Genomic DNA, 18,298 nt, shown 5'->3' on the forward strand with positions numbered 1-18,298 from the left:
TTTGCATCAGAGGTGAACGCTCTACCACTGAGCCACTGTGGCTCTTTTATTATGAAAAGGGTTCTAATCGTTAACGGTTTGTTTGTTACTGTTTAGCATGTGATAATCTTTTGTAGCTGAGTGATTAATTTGTGTCCTTTCTGTGGTGATCCTGGATTCGACGCCTGGTGTGGATGCTTGCTTCATATACAAATCTAAGTGTTTATTCAGATCTCACCCAAAATTTAGTTCTCGTTTCATATTGCACTAATGCTGGAGATGAAGGTTAAATCTGAATCAGTTAAAACAAATAAAATGATGACAGCCTCAGATTTCATAATGTGCTATGTTAAAGCATAATGCGCTTATGTAATAACATTCACTATTGGAATAATCCAGCATATGATAACATCTACCAATTGAAAAGATGCAGTGTGCGATTATTATTATTATTATTATTATTATTATTATTATTATTATTATTATTATTATTATTATTATTATTATTATTATTATTATTATTATTATTATTAAGTATTTTGGCTTTCGGCAAATCCTGGGACTAATTATGGCTTTTGTTTGTTAATTTTCAGTTTGGGGCTGGAAATGTTTCTTCCATGTTTCTCGATTCTCAGCTTCCTCTTTTAACTCCCAATATTTTCTTTTATTTTTCAAATTCTTTTATCGACTACTTTTATTCTTTTTCTTTCTATTCCTCGCTTTCCTTCCATCTTACCTTCTGTGGCGGTATGAAGAAGACGATTTCTTCGCAAGATGTGTCCAATCCAATTAGCCTTTCTACGAAGGATGGTGGTTAGAAGCGTTCTCGTCTCTCCTATCCGTTCTAAAACATCTTCGCTTGTTGCTCTCTCCGTCCATTTTATCTTTTCCATTTTCCTCCAACACCACATTTCCAACACCACCAAATATTTCTTCTCTAACTTCTGTAATGTCCAAGTCTATGAACCATAAAGTCCAATACTCCATATATAGCACTCTACCAATTTCTTCGTTAGTCCAATATTAAGGCTGCTAGTTAAGAGTGACCTTTTCTTATTGAATGCTTCTTTCGCTATGGCAATTCTCGACTGGTCTCTTTGGTACAGTACGCATCTTTCGTCAAAATACTTACCAAATATTTGAGATGATTGACTTCTTTGAGTACTCTTTGTTCTCTGACCCGTAAGGGCGCATTTCCACGGGATATTCTCATGACTTTCGATTTTTCGATGTTGATTTCCATTCCATATAGTTTCCCATTGTCAACTATTTTGCCTATAATCTCCTGTAGTCTTTCTTCGGTTCTAGCTATAATAATCGTATCATCTGTATACGTGATCTTGTTAATGATCTGAAATCCAATCTTGTAATCTCCAATTCCCACTAATGCTTCGTTCATTAAACATTCACTGTAAATGATGAATAATTGGGGCAACATACTATATCCTAGTCTGACTCCTCTTCCAATCTTCACACTATTGGTTTCTCCTTCATAATGTGGCAAATACATTAGAACTCCTACCATTAGAATAATATGATACGCAAACCTACCATTAGAATAATGCGATATGCAGCCATGTCTATCTTTAGAACAATGCGATGTTTTACAACTAACACTATTAAAAATGCGACACATAAAACACATAATGTGGATTATACATGACAATTTCATTAGAATAATATAGTGTCATCTATGATCGATCAATCCCTACCATTAGAAGAATGTTGTATAACATCAACCATTTGAAAAATGTCATATGTGACAGCCTTTACAATTACTATAACTCACTTTGTGATATTATCGCCGGAATAATGCAGTAGTGACAACTCTTACATTAGATTAATGCGGTACATGACAATCTGTATTATTTGATAATGCGAAATGTAACAATCCGTACCTTAAAATACGTAATGTGATGACAACATCTACCAGTAGGACTATCCGGTACATGACTACGGTCCACTAAAACAATGCAGTAACTGACAAAATCAACCGTTAGAATAACGCGATACATGATAACTCCAACCATTAGAATAATGCTACATATGATAACATCTACATTAGAATTATGATTTCATTTTCTTTTCTAGAAGTAATTTGACAACAATTAGTACAAATATTGTATATATTACTCATAAAACAATGGGGTAGAGCAAATGTGACATGAGTCATTAAGGAAAAGATATAAACCGTTGACAACACACCTCAAACTTGATCTATAGTGTACCTAGGTAGTATCTGTTTCCCACCTATTTACAGGCTAAAATTCATTATTTTAATCTGGCTCTTAAACGAATTTGGCAGTGATTCTTACATTCAAATTGATGAGACATATTTCCGATGCTGTTTTTCGACCTAGTCCCCACCCCCTCCCCACATGTTTACTTGCGCTGACTTGAAATGCTGTGCTCCAATGTAGTGCACATTCCTGAACTTCCCCAATCAGTTAACAGCTGGGGAAATATTGAGCGTATGGCTTTGTTTACTAGACTTGGCAACAATCAAGTCTTTTAAGAATATGAACTCATCAGTAGTCAACGATCGGCTGCTGCTTTAGATGATAGTGCAACGTGATTGAAAGGCAGTTTATACAGCGACACGAGCATGTTCTTCGTAAGCTGTTTGCATCATCGCAACTCTATCTGCTGTGTTCATGTTGTTCGTGAGAATCTGCCGTTTCTTCATGTCACAAGTGCATTATCCACATACACATAGAATTACCAGAAAAACACATGCGTTATTGTCGATTGACACTAGTTGGTACACTGACTCATGAGAGGTCCTTCCACAGCGCCCTAGCGGCGCAAGGCCGTACTACAATGAACGTGGCGCTGGAGTATGATTCTGGTTATTTTGGGGTCCCCCTCGTATAGTTTGAAACTGTCATCCATCTTCTTTTTATCTTCATTCCCTAAAATTTCAATGAGGTCATTTGCACAATTTTTCCTGGTAGATAATCATCTCAATAATGCAAGTATAATGTAGTAAATAGAGCATATGTTTACTCAACATTTTCTAAACATTCTGCATCACACACACAAACAATAAAGTTTTTGTTCTAAGTATTTCGTTTCTCTTACTCTTTTAGGTTATGCGTGGGGCAAACAGGACTGCACGAGTGATCAAAGTCGCCAGTATTATGGAAGGAGTGACAGAATATGTCCGATATTCGAACCAACTGCTACTAATATAACAGCAGCAGTGGGTCAAACTGCGTACTTGCCCTGTCGCATCAAACATCTGGGAGATAAAATTGTAAGTATACCATATTAAGTTAATTATATTTTTGCAGTGATTTCTTTTTATGTGTGTCAAATTTGTGTATACTAAGATATGCTCACAAAGTTTACTGTGGGCAATATTTTTACGTTCTCATTTATATAGTATTCGTCTGAACGCGAAGTGTCCCACGAAATTCAAATGCTGTTACGGGCAACTTAGTGGACCATTTCAACTCTTTTTCCTCCCCTTCTAAGACATATATTTTTTCTAATGCTCAAACACGTGTTTAATTATTTCAAATGAAAAATCCAAAACCAAATTTCATGTCTGTAAGATTTCAAGATAGTGTAATAGACCATTTAGTACATGTGTAATGGTTCTTACAGTCATAATGTAAATTCACCTTTTCAACTCCTTGTTTAGATACGTATGTGAAAGTTTAAAATTGTTTATTTCAAGGATGTTATAAAATACAGGATCTGTCCAAATGTATTTTCATTATATTAAATCAATGAAGTCAAAAAAAATAATAATAAAAAAATAAGTTATCGGCACATCTGATTGGCCACTCTCGTTTCCGCTATCGTCTGATTGGCTACTTTCGTTTCCGTCATGATTATTGGCTCAAAACATTGCGATCTTATTGGGCGGAGTGGGCAGAATAGGGGTGGCGAAACTGTGATGTATGGCTTCAAGATTTTGTTGTAAGGGCAGATCCTCTATTTTACAAGATCCTTGGTTTATTTAATTGCTTCTAGCTTCGTTTCAAAGATTATTTATATCTTGATGGAATATTTGTTAGCAAACATGCAGATTCGGAATAATGAACTACATAATAAAATATAATTTTCCAATTAAATATTTATCAAAATTATGTAACAAAATAATTATACACTTTTCATTCTAACCTACTGTAAATTTAATCTAAGATTCTTTTCTGGCATGAAATGTAAAATTTATTTATAAATATGTAAAAAGAAATATGCGAGAAGAAAAAAAAAAGTTGTTGACACATAATTTACTAACATTGAGTTTTAAAGTTATGAAGTTAATGTCAAGAAGTTTTAATTACGTATTTGTTATGACCGAAACGTGTAATTCGTTCTAAGATTATATAATATAAATAAGGTGGCTAGTATCAAAATCTGCCACATCCATTTTGCTCAGTTTCGAGTAATCTCGCAAAACGTGCAGTGAAGCTCCATATACACGCGCACAAAGTCCCATATTTGAACTAGTTTTTTAGTATGAAATATTAAGCTTTTAAACAAAATTCTGTTTCCATGGAATTCATTTAGATCGAACATTAACAAGCGATATATAACTCAATTTCGGTAAAAAAAAAAAAAAAAAAAAAAAAGGATTTTGCTGATTTTTATACTAGGCGCCTCAAATACAGAGATTACTATACTAGTTATTTGTATCCCATAGTTCATGATATAAATCAAATATCTTTCATACTCTGAAACTACCGTGGTGTTTCGAACTACAGGGGTCCAATAATAAAACCGGAAGTGATATTTCTATCAGTAGAGTAATGTGAGCTGAAACGAAATTTATTGTTGAAACGTTGAAAGTAAACCAGAAAATTCATTTCTCTCTATTTTGGTTAGCGTGTTTTTGCACCGTAGAAATACATTGAAACCGAAAGTGTTCAAATGTACCAAGTCAGTTTCAATAAGAAACACAGACGGGATTGGAACGTACTCTTGCAACACTTACAGTGAGTCCATATCTCTCTTATCTTTAACCGTTCTTGTTCTATATAAATCTGATATTAAAACCGGAAGTTATTAAATGTACCATTTCGAGTTTGAATAGAAAACTAAAGGCAGAGATAGAACCTATTTGTAGGATATTAAATCAATATCAGGAACCATTCTCTTTTCTCTTTGTCGGTATTCGCTCTTAAAGGGATCCGATATTAAAACTGAAAGTTATTGAATTACCACTTCCGGTTTAAATAGATTGAAAAAATAGACATAAAACTTATTTGTAGGATGTTAAATCAATATCAGGAACTCATCACTTATTCTTTTTATCCGCTTTCGCTCTGTAGGGATCCGATATTCAGATAGGACGTGGTAGAATTAGAATATACCACTCTCGGTTTGAGTTGAGAAATAAATTGGTTTAATGCAGTAAATATGGAAACCGGAAGTAGTAGATTCTTATCACTTCCGATTCCAATAGAGGAATGAAAAAAAAAATAGAAACTTATTCCCAGGATGTTGAATGCATATTTAAACAAGAATTTTAGGAATCATTAAAAGAAATGGATCAAAATATTGCGATCTTGGAATATAATTAGTTTTTGGATCAGGGGCCACAAAATTTTTGAACGGTCCCTAAATCGAGTTTTCGTATCTTTTCAGAATAAGCGCATCATACTGAGTTAAGAGTCTTCATCCCGGCGAAATTAAAACACCGCTAATTTTACAGTTATTATGTGATATCTTCAAATAGATAAAAGATAATTGAAATATGGAACAAGAGCGCCCTAGACAATATTATTTTGCGTGAGGTACCGTTATCACAAGTCACCTAGCGGCTTTCCGTTTTCAACTGTTTAGAAACGCAAAAATAAATGCCGATTTTCAAAATTCCTCGAAATCGAAAGGAGATAAGTGAGTCGTGATAACGGTTTCTCATGTAAATTAATATTGTCTAGGGAGCTCTTGTTCCACATTTCGATTATCTTTTATCTATTTGAAGATATCACATAATTACTGTAAAATTAGCGGTATTTTAATTTCGCCGGGATGAAAACTCTTAAGTCATAGTTTTGCTTTGGCTACACTATATGTAGTTCTCCAGATATAAGACCTACAAGAAAATTTTTGATTGAAATAAATTGGGTCTTTTGCTAGTACTGTATGCTTGTTGCTTGCTTGTAGACTTTTGCTTGTTGCTTGAAAATAATAATAATAATAAAAAAAGTGCTAGTATATCTTGCTTGTTTTGCTCTAATGCTGGTATTTCCCACAGACGAACAGACTTGTTATGTAAGCCTTCTGGTACTTATGCATAGCAGGGGAAATCTAGAAAAATGTAATAATAGAATACCGCAAAGTGAAAAACATAAAACATGCTTCAGTTTTTCTTTCTAAATGCAATGGAACGAATTTTATTTTTTCTAAAACATTTTTACCTTGTTTGTTTTACTTTATTATGATGTAAACGTGTCAGAGAACATGTTCTTTTGTGACTGTTAATTTTTTTTCATTTTTTTAAAAAAGAAAATTCTTCCTTTGTCTTTTTAAATCAGTGCTGCAAAGGAAATAGTGACACGAGAGTTCACGCACGTGTGGTTTCGCCTAGTTAATATTGCCTCAGGAAATGATTTTTTTTTTAAATTCTTTTTACGAATTTTATTCACTTACACCTCAAGAAGCATTAGCAAAATGTTACGTGCTAATAATCCTTTGTACCTATTATTGTCGTCGCCATTTCTTTAGAACTTTTTTTTTTTTCAATGAATAACCGTCCTAGCAACGCCATTTTGAGAGTCGCAAAGAAATTTAGCAATCCAAACAAGAAAGGAACTATATATTTAGATCCATATAATTTTGTAAAAACGAAATCAAATCTTTCTGCTTCACGTGCTATAATCCTGGCTTTTTAAGCTAAAGGTGATGTATTTTTAATGGAAGTGAATGATTTATTAAATTAGTAAAGCGATAATTGGAATTGGGAGAAGCCCTTATAAAATATACAGACACGATATTGTCTACCAAAGCGCACGCGGCTGAGGATCGAACGAGGAACCTTTTACACCAGAGGTATGCGTTTTACTATTTTTTTTTAAATGTTATTCAACTCTTGTTTACACTATAGTTCCTATCTGACTTGACAGGGATACTAACATAAAAACTTTGGTGACAGTTAGAATCACCCATCCTCCTCAGAGGGACTCAATTCCCCTGATAGGTTATATCTCACAAGGGTCAATCGAACGCCTCACACCCATTCTACACCACGCTACCGCTACCACTAAGCTACGGTGTCCTCCATATTGTTTTGGTTTATACTTGGTAGAGAGTAGACTTCACTATGGTAAGAGAAAGTTGTCTTCTCCATGGAACATTAGAAAAGAAAAAAGAATGAAATATTATCCTTTCCCTCTATGTCTTCTCCTTGAGACATTAGAACAGAAAAAGGGATGAATGTATTATCTATTGTCCCCATGTCTTCTGCATGAGACATTAGAAAAGAAAAAAGAATGAACATATTATCCTTTCTCCCTATGTCTTTTCCATAGGACATTAGAAAAGAAAAACGAATGAACATAGTATCCTTTCTCCCTATGTCTTCTCCATGGGACATTAGAAAAGAAGAAAGAATGAACATATTATCCTTTCTCCCTATGTCTTTTCCATAGGACATTAGAAAAGAAAAAAGAATGAACATATTATCCTTTCTCCCTATGTCTTTTCCATAGGACATTAGAAAAGAAAAAAGAATGAACATATTATCCTTTCTCCCTATGTCTTTTCCATAGGACATTAGAAAAGAAAAAAGAATGAACATATTATCCTTTCTCCCTATGTCTTTTCCATAGGACATTAGAAAAGAAAAAAGAATGAACATATTATCCTTTCTCCCTATGTCTTTTCCATAGGACATTAGAAAAGAAAAAAGAATGAACATATTATCCTTTCTCCCTATGTCTTTTCCATAGGATATGAGAAAAGAAAAAAGAATGAACATATTATCCTTTCTCCCTATGTCTTTTCCATAGGACATTAGAAAAGAAAAAATAATGAACATATTATCCTTTCTCCCTATGTCTTCTCCATAGGACATTAGAAAAGAAAAAAAGATTACTTCTAATATTTTTGTTCTTTTATCGAAGTGAAATTGGACGCTTGTGTTATTTCATGTAGTTAAATACAATACATAGATCAATACCTGCGAATACAACTGTACGAGTATGACTTATACTGTCTTTAACAGTAAGGGGCAGACCACTAAAAATGATACAAAAGCTAAGTGTTTTTCTTTTGCCTGCTTTCCGTAAGTGAAAAGAGGTAATGAAATGTAACTTACTATAATAATAGATAATGTTATTCTACACCCGAAAATATGACTCGGAAGAATTTTCAGTGTTGCCATCCCTAGAAATTACAGTGTGACCAGAATTTGAATTACCCAAAAATCCACGTTAAGGCAGCGACTAGGAATATGAACTCAACGGTAATCGATTACTTATTATGTTGTCTTGGTACTTGTTAACTACTTTAAAAATAGAATTTGTATTTATTTTGTAATAAACAGTACAAAATAAATAACTTCCTGAGAAACAGTACAAAATAAATACAAACATTATTTAAAAAGTAGTACAAGGAACCAAGACAACATGATAAGTCATCAATTACCGTTGAGTTCATTCTTCTAGTCGCTGTCTTAACCTAGTTTTTTTTTTTTTTTTAATAATTCGTATTCTGATCACATTGTAATTTCTATGGATGGCAACACTGAAAATTCTTTCGATTCGTATTTTCGGGTGTAGAATGACATTATCTATTATTATAGTAAGTTACATTTCATTATCTTTTCACGAAAAGGAGGCAAAAGAAAATGGTTAGCTTTTGTAGTATTTTCAGAAGCATCTGCTTGCTTTGTAGTGAAATTTGCAATAATCTTATCAAAATGCCTCGCATCGCTGCACAAACGCGCAGTGCACTGCACTTGACCCACGAAGCTGTAACTTTAGACCATGTTTATCAGAGTTTGATAAACATTCCCCAGCGCTGTATGTACGGAAATCTGGTAACCTGGATGTTCCCTGCACACAAGTCCTTCTGTTATCGAGCTGTTAGTTAATACTTAGCGGGTTGTCTATGGCTATTTAGTAATCCTGTTGCTATTTTTTCACGTCTTTCGGCTTCAAAAGTATGGTATGTCTACGTATGTTTGCTTAGCAGTCCCGCAGCCATTTTTCCTACTTCTTTAAACTTTTTTAAGTATGGAATGTCTACATTTACTCACCAGCCCCGCTGCCATTTTTCAACTTCTTTACACTTCGAAATTATGATATGTAAAAGTTATCAACCTTATTGAATAGAAGTGATACATTCTGTTAGAGTTGCTTAAGAAAGAAAAGTTGAGGCTGTTTTGTCGTGAAAAGTGTCTTGAAAATTATGTCTTGTTTCTCTTGGAAGAACTGTCTTGTCACGTTGGCAATCCTGGTTCACACCCCAGTCTACCGATAACTATCAGACCTAAAACGGTAATAGATAGCGAAAAGCGTGCTTTGGATATGGTTTCAGTGTCCTAAAAATAGATTAATCATGTCCGACTACTAAAACCGGATGTAGCAGGAATTTTCTACTTCTTCCGGTTTCAATACTGAGGGTCTTATATCTGATTACAATCTTTTTCCACAAATTCTTCCATCATCATTCACTTCATTCACTTGCCTTAATTATTCGTGTCCCTTAAGTTAAAGGGCAAAATCGTAGAACGTTAAACTGAAAGATTTTCCGGAAGTCTTAAATCCGCCACATCCGGTCTCAATATTTGATTCATATACGTAGTTTGCAGCTCTACTCCAGATCCACAGTGCGAAAGGAAAAACTTATTTTTCACTTAAAAAAAAAAAAAAAAAAAAAAAAACATTGCGATATGATCATTAAGATTCATCCGCCATGTTTCATAATCACTCATCATTTTCATCAGTTTTTACATTGAATTTACTATGATACAGATTAATTATTAACAACATAATTTGGTCACATAGGTGACTGGAACCAAGGTCTGCACCTGAAGATATAAACCTGAATTGAGGTTAGAAAAGAAAAAGATTTTGCGAAAGTGAAATGAAACTTCCATAATGATTTAATATTTACTATATACTACATAGTTAGAAAGTTCGTGTTTCTGTATATTCCCAGTTATCAAAGAATTCACCTTTAAACGAATAAATTACCGTAAGACAGGGTTACTTTGCACATCAAGGGTTACTTTGCACAAAATATGAAAAGAGTTTCACAGTCCTCTATCGGTAAAACCATAAACTGTAAAGAGGAAGTTTCAATTGCCACCGTAAGATAGAACCAAGGATCTTATAAAATAGAGGATCTGCCCTTACAACAAAATCTTGAAGCCACACGTCACAGTTTCGCCACCCCTACTCTGCCTACTCCTCGCAATAGGATCTCAATGTTTTGAGCCAACAATCATGGCGGAAACGAAAGTAGCCAATCAGACGATGGCATAAACGAGAGTAGGCAATCAGACGTGCCGATTCTCAGTTGTTTTTTGGGCTTCATTGATTTAATAGGATGAAGATATATATGGGCAGATCCTCTATTTTATAAGATCCTTGGATAGAACATCTAATTGTATTTTGTCCATATTGTTGGGGGCAGGCACGTAGCCAGGATTTCGTAATAGGGGGGGTCCGAGACATGAAATACTGGGGTTATCCACACCAGAGTTCGATTATTCTAAACTATTTTACTGGTAACATATATTGGTTCGTTTAGTCAGGATTTCGTAATGGGGGGGGCAGTGTGATATGAAATATTGTGGTTATCACACAAGGGGCTTGATCACTATTTTACTAGCAACTCATATCGGTTTGTTAGGACAATAAAATGCGGACATGGTAGTAAGTATTTTAGTAACAAACTATGAAGAAATGTCGAATAAAAGAATATTAAAAAAGATTTAAAAAGATTTTACAATATCGAGGTTCCTTCTTCTGTTCATTCAAATATAACCATTCTCCTTTCATTATGACCTCAACTATTTTTTAAAAAGTACGTATCCAATAATGTATTGTAAAATATTTTACAATACTTGCGCTCCTTTCTCTATTGAATCAAATATTAACGGAACTTTCATCTACATAACTTTTTGTTTTTAATATCTGTCAAATACTGTCTGTGCCAAATGACAAGTTAAAGGAGCAGTTGAAAACGGTTTCTGAAATAACATGTTTAATACTACAGAGAAGCGATGATGAAAAATTATTTTTATTTTTAGCTTTTTATTTTTAACGCTGACTTCCTATTTCTCGTTTCTTTTTGTTTTATCCTTCCTTATTTATTTATTTCTGGTCTCGAAGGGGGGGGTCCGGACCCCCCGGACCCACCCCTTGGCTACGTGCCTGGTTGGGGGTTAACATCAGTTCTAATTACCCGGAGGGTTTGTTGTTGTAGAGGTATGGAAAGCAGTCACTGTAAAGGCCGCTAAAATTTGAAAGATATCACCTACAAGAATTTCCGTCAAAGTAAAGACACTTTCGTAGAATACTACTGTGTATAATGGGACTTTGATGCAATAGTTGAAATGTGAAACATTTTAAGTCATGAAAAAAGTAAAACTGGAAGAAGGCGGTTTCAGCCTCTAATCGGGGTTACTTTGCACAGGTCCAAAATATCTCTTAGATAGGATTTATTACTACTGAAAAATTCTGCATTCTAAGTTAAATTTAGGTAAATTTCCTATTTAGATAGATATTTGAATGAATATATTCCGGAATGAATTTCTTGGAAAATAAATTAAGAACAGTGGCGGATCTAGAAAAATAGTTTGAGAGGTGCTTCAGTCACAAAGGCTTCGTTTTTTAAAAAGAAATAACTAGATACTTTGGCGGGCTTGAAGCTTATATGCATAGGAATAACTAACATTAGATTAAAAAAAAAAAAAAAAGAAAGAAAGAAATCATGTAGTTTAGGTGAATTTCAGCCTGAAAATCCCAAACCCGTAAATCTTCTTGGACATAAGGAATAACCAAGGCAAATCAGTTCACGCAGACTTTTTTTCCTGTTCCTGACTTGGCACTTTTGTGGGACATATGCTTAACTATTAGAATGTGGTTCCTAGGCCGGTACCAGAAAATACAAAATGTTCTTTACAAATATTGGTAATCCATACTAAGTAACGATATCAGTACCCTCACTCTAATATTAACATTTGTAAACTGTATGCAGTTTTGAGTAGAAAGTAAAATGTATAAATAGTGAAGGGAAAACATAGCACAGAAACATTATGTTCGTATGTTGAGCATACATTTTTGTATGTTGTGCAAAGTAACCCCAATTATGGGGTTACTTTGCACCAAAGTTTATATTTCAATAACTATGGTGATACTGAATGTTTATAATGAACTTGCACGAATGTTTTCCACATATATCTATCTATTATATGTTTAAAATACAGTGTTCTAAATCATTACGTTTGTAAGTTAGGTGCACTTTTCTTTAAAATTCCTTAAATCGTGTGCAAAGTAACCCCGCCTTACCGTAGTTAAAATGTTATGATCTTAAACAGTGTCGTACATAGAATTACATGCTGAAGAATGAAGTCAAACACCCAAGCCTACATCGTAGCAGGACAAGTGTGGTATTTGGATACACAAAAACAGCTTTTTCGTTTCTTTTTTTTTTTTTTTTTTGAAACTTCAAAAAACTGTTTTTTCGCCGAAACCGGTTTCGGGTTTCTCCAAAACTTGTTCGGCTTTTCACCGGATCCGGTTCGGTTTTCTCCATAACCATTTTAGTTTTCCCAAAACTGGTTCTATTTCTGACCAGAACAGTGCTTCGTTGTTCTCCGGAAACTGATTCCGTTTCCACAGAAATAGTTTTATGTTTTTTTCCTAAAGAGTTTTGACCGAAACCAGTTTCGATTTAAAACCGAACCGGTTTCTTGTCAAAACCGAAACTGCTTTCGGTGGAAAACAACCAGTTTTGGAGAAAACCGAAACCGGTTTTTGTAGAAAACCGAAACTATTTTCGGTGAAAAACGGAACCGGCTTTGGAGTAAACCGAAATGTCGGTTTTTCGGATTTCTAGAAGCCGGTTTCCGGTTTTTATAAAAATCGGTTTTGCCCATCCCTAATTAAAAAGCAGACTTCCCTTGCGTACGTCATTAGAGTTAGATAATGGATTGAACGAAAATGGTCTAAGAAAACATTGACTTCTTTATTCGATAGTTTTTTTTTTAACCTTTCAATCAGGGCTGTATTTAACATTTTTGCCGCCCCCTCAATACCAACAAATACTGGCGAAGAAAATTTGAGACAGCGAAGTGAATAACCAACATTTAAATGGAACTGAAAAAAAAATTAACAAAATGATGATTCATTTAGTTGCACTTCATTATGAGGCCATTGCTGAAAAGAAGTATAGAAACAAACTGGCACAAGAAAATGTACTGCCCCGGGCCACCATGGTCTATCATTCGTCCATGCATAAATACGGCCTTGATGACAAAAAAAATTACTCACATTAATGAAATGCTTTGATGTGTACAATATCTTTAAGAAAGACAAAAAGGAGCAGCCCTTCAAGCTGCTATACAATACACTGCATAAAATCGCCTTGGTATCACGCTACAAACATATATGAAGGCTAATCGTACGGAAGTTGTGGACTTTTGGTGTTAATAATCGTATTGGACGGGATTTGCAAGTGTACACGTAGGTCTATAGCCATTCATGTTTTCGACAGAAGAACTGTATCAGGTTAGGTGTACGGGAGGGATATCCTTCTGCAAGAGTATGACTACGTTTCTGCGCTCTGTTGGCGTCGCTTTCATATTGATAAATGACAATACCAGATCGTATCGGGCTGCCATCGTGAAGGAGTACGAGGAAACACAAGATATTCGGCAAATGGCGTGGCCTGCGATATCGCCTGACATCAATTCGATTGGACGGACACGCGTGAGGTACTTTCAGTTGATGTCTTATTGCCTGTATTTCCACTCTCATGGACGCTTCCAGAGCTCCAACAGGAACTAATGCAACAATGGAATATCATTCCAAAACAGCTGCTGAATTAACTGATCTGAAGTAAACCAGCATATTGTCGTGCAAGCGTTGATATGCGTGACATCATTTAGCATGTTTATGCACTTTGGACCATATTGTGTCCATATCCTGTAGACGTGCCATATGTGGATTTTTTTTTTTTTTTGTCTCAAGTTTGCAATGCAGTGTGCCGTCATTGTTTTTGGCATCTTTTCTCAATTATCCATAATTTTTGAGCATGAGAGTTTCAAACCTTCTAACAGACGCCAAATCTCCGAGTAAAGTAAGAAGATAGAAATAACATAATGTAAATGTCGTTATCAACATGCAATCTACTGTAAATAGCCTATGTTTTTAGATATAACACAATTTAACAATGTATATGTACACTCATGTCCAAAATTATTGTATCATGTCTATAAATATGTTGTAGGAATATAATTTGATAACGAATTCGCCCGGTATTTCTTATAATGTTAGTATGTGTATAATTGGCAAAGACATGTATGTGGTAAATTTCATGTCAATAGAACACTAAATAAGAACAATAAAACGAAAACAAAACTTTCTTGTCAATTTTGCAACATTTTGTTTTACTCATTCTAATTTTCGTATTTATAATTCTTTTCCTATGAAATTTGCCACAAATATACATTTTCCGATTATACACATAGTATCAGAATTAAAAGTACCCTGCAAAATCATTATCAAATTATATTTTAACAAGAAGTCAGTTACAGATATGCGACTATTATTTTGGACATGAGTATACTTCGGAAGGTACGTTTGTGAGTCACAGTCACTACAAAAAGGTTTAGTATCTTTAATACTCTAACCATACTTCACTACTCGTCTGCCTCTGCCCCTAATACATTTCCTTAAATACGAGGGTCACTACGAAAGTTTTGAGATACGCATTGTTGTGGCACAGTATTTGAATTACAACAATTGCGTTTGGTAGTGGTATCCAGAGCGAAGAAGCAAGTTTCAACTCGCCTCGCTAATCGGCATGGCCGTATCGTCTTCACTTGTTTGTTGATGTGAGCAGTATTCGGTTGTCTAGAATGGAGCTCGAAAGGAAACATTTTCGGGCAATGATCCTTTACGATTTCAAAAATGGTTTGAACGAGACACAAAGCCTTGACCGTTTGCATGGGGCATTTGGGGACCTTGCTCCTTCCCGTGCTACAATTTTTCTGTGGTTTGGTGAATTCAGAAGAGACCGGACATCGCTTAAAGATGAAGAGAGAGGTGGACGTCCGGCAACAGCTGTGTCAGATGAAAACATTGCCGCTGTGGAACAAATGATTCGAGAAAATCCTCGAACAACTTTCAAGGACATTGAATCTACAGTGAGCATTGGATCGCCTGCAGTAACAAAAATTCTTCATGATCATCTTCGGCTCAGGAAGGTTTCATCTCGTTGGGTGTCTCACACTTTGACTGAACAGCAGAATCGCATGCGTGTGGAATGGTGTGAAGAAATGCTTGCAAGATTTGATGGAGGCAATTCTCGACGCGTCTCTGACATTGTTACTGATGATGAGACTTGGATCTATCAATTTGACCCTGATAATAAACGCCAGTCTACAGTTTGGATCTTTCCAGACGAAAATCCCCCCACGAAAGTGAAGCGACCACGAAGTGTGGGGAAGAAGATGGTCGCAACTTTCTTCTCCAAATCTGGCCATGTTGCAACTGTTCCACTTGAAGAACAAAGGACTGTTACTTCTCAGTGGTACACCACTGTTTGCCTAACAAAAGTGTTCCAGAAGCTTCGGGAACGGCGTCCAAGAACAGGATTGCGTGGGTCCCTGCTTCATGATGACAACGCGTCCGCACACACGGCCAACATCACAATTCCGTTTTTAGAATCTACGGAGGTCAAGCTTATGACTTATCCGCCGTATAGCCCTGACCTGGCACCGTGCGATTTTTTTCTGTTCTCCAGGATGAAAGATCGCTAGCGTGAGAAGAGATTTTCAGTCCTGAAGAAGCTGTAGTGGCTTGCGAGAATGAACTTTCAATACTTGAAGAAAAAGACTGGCAACACTGCTTCCAAAAGTGGTTTTCGAAGATGCAAAAATGTGTACAGTGTAATGGTGAAAACTTTGAGAAAATGTAAGTGTTAAATTGATTTTAAGTATGTAAGTTATTTCACATCTCAAAACTTTCGTAGTGACCCTCGTATCTTAAAGTTGTTGCAAACAGCACCAGCCAATGGTGGTCTGCATCGAAAATTGATTTTCTCCTATCTTAGGGAAACAATCAAAAATATGTCAAATATCTAATAAAAATGTGCTTTTTCCTTATAAGTTTTAAAAAAATAATGAGGTGAGAATGTTCCAAGGGCATTGCCAGAACGAACTTAAAAAGAATTACTTACTAGCCTTTACAGGCTTTATACCAATTGTCCTATGTACTTTATTATTATACTCATTAAACAATCCTTGTAATATTTCTATCCACTTATAATTTAATTGAGAACTAAATTTTTCCACATGTTTTGTTTAAAGGTTCTTTAAAACGTTCTGCGATATGTTGCTTGTAGACAGATTCTCAAAATCGAGGACTCAAAATTGAAAACTGCAAAATTCCATCTGTCTATGACTCTCTGTTCCCGAGATGTGGCTCGTTAATTATCCCGAAATCCAAACTTTCTTGGCCAATATCTGCAGAATTGTGGCCAGTTTTGTAACGAAATGTTTACCATTCTCTTTGGTTTTGATCAACACCAATATGATCTCTCTATGACTTAAGGTTTCCAAGATATGGCTCTTTCAATCTCCCGAAATCGGAACTTTTTTTGGAAAATATCTCGGGAATCGTAAGAGTGATGCGAAAAATGTCATCACTTCTTTAAGATAGTTTCTGATGCTCCAACGAATAAAGGGCTCAAAATTGAAAAAATCGCAAATAACAAACACATATACATTAAGCCTGCCATACGTCCCGTAAAAAACGGGACAGTACCGTTTTTGGACCTGAGTGTCCCGCGTCCTCATAAATTGTCGGGACAGGCAAATGTACCGTGTTTTAATCCTGCCCCATTTCTGCTCTCCATATCAGCTTATCGAAAAGTGAAAACTCAGACATTTTGACATTAGCTGGGAACCCTGTTATTAGTGAATAAATAATAAGCCGTAACATATAACAGCTTGGAGCAAGTTATCACATCATCCTCTCCGATTTCATAGCGAGCAAGGCAATACTGTAGACTCACAGGGCAGAGTTGCAGTCGTCCGTCGGCAGCAAAGGGGATCTGCAATCTTTGATAAAGTGCACGAACTGAGCTGTTGTTGATAATACATTACAAATGAAAGGTTCCATTTTTGTATCAACGACAATGTCTAAACTGAAGCGCACGTTTTCTTCCAATTTGAAGAAGTGCCCTTTTCTGAAAGCAACGAAGTTGAACTATCAAATTGATTGCAAAATTTGCCATGCTACTTTTTCCATTGCACATGTTCGAAATTTGGACATTCTTCAACACCAAAAATACAAGGAAACATGACAGGGCTTCGAATGCTTCTACATGTACAGGCATAGAAAAGATGAGTGACTTTTTCTCCAGCAAGACATCAGGTAAGTTAAAAGAAATTACAAGCTTTCTGAGGGGTTAGGGTCGCAGAATTGTGCTTTGGTCTAGAGCTTAGAAATGTATAAATCTGTCCCTGAAGATCGCAGACGGTGCAAGGAGAAAAATGTAATTTTAGCAAATACAGCCATGGAATTAAATATTGCTAAGAGCGCGAAAAATATTGAAGGTAGACGAGATTATTTGTATATAGTTTTCCCGTAAAGCATTTTTATAAGACGTTAACTTGAGGTTTAATACGATTCTTTTCTAGTTGCATTGTAAATATATTCACTCCGAACAATTAATTGCAGGGAACGAAGAGAGAAAAGGAACTGCAGTCAAGGGCGGCCATCAGGAGGGGGGCAAGGTGGGAGCTTGTCCCCACTATAAGAAATTGTAAAATACTTCAGAATATCGAAAATCCAATAGAATTTTTACATTAGTTACAGCAAAATTTGAAAACTATTTTTGAAACGTCGCTTATACTTGTCCCCCCCCCCCCGTTGGAAACCACAACATGGGCGCCCTTGACTGCAGTTGAGAGGACTTGCGCTTATTATACTATTCAAACCAGAGCTATAGTTCGTTGGATTGTGTTGGAAAGTTTGGGGAAGGGGAGAAACACCGAAGATGTTCCGTATTCTCATGAAAAAAATATGGCATGGTTACATACACAGACATACAGAACTCAGTAGCGAACTTTTTAAAAGCGTTGATAATGGATGTTCTAAACTGTTTACAAAAAATGTTAACG

At 35.5% G+C, this 18,298-nt stretch overlaps 1 protein-coding gene across 1 annotated transcript in view; it reads left to right on the forward strand.

The window, feature by feature from the left end:
* Window positions 1–18,298, forward strand: part of LOC145666350 (zwei Ig domain protein zig-8-like) — a 631,696-nt gene that overhangs the window by 253,232 nt on the left and 360,166 nt on the right. Inside the window, exon 2 of the mRNA XM_081733483.1 lies at window positions 3,069–3,235. Coding sequence (XP_081589609.1) covers window positions 3,069–3,235 — 167 coding nt within the window. The remainder of the gene's footprint in view (window positions 1–3,068; window positions 3,236–18,298) is intronic.

Source organism: Thermobia domestica, chromosome 12 (genome assembly GCF_964235325.1).
Source record: "Thermobia domestica chromosome 12, izTheDome1.hap1.1, whole genome shotgun sequence".
NCBI classification, from domain to species: Eukaryota; Metazoa; Arthropoda; class Insecta; order Zygentoma; family Lepismatidae; genus Thermobia; species Thermobia domestica.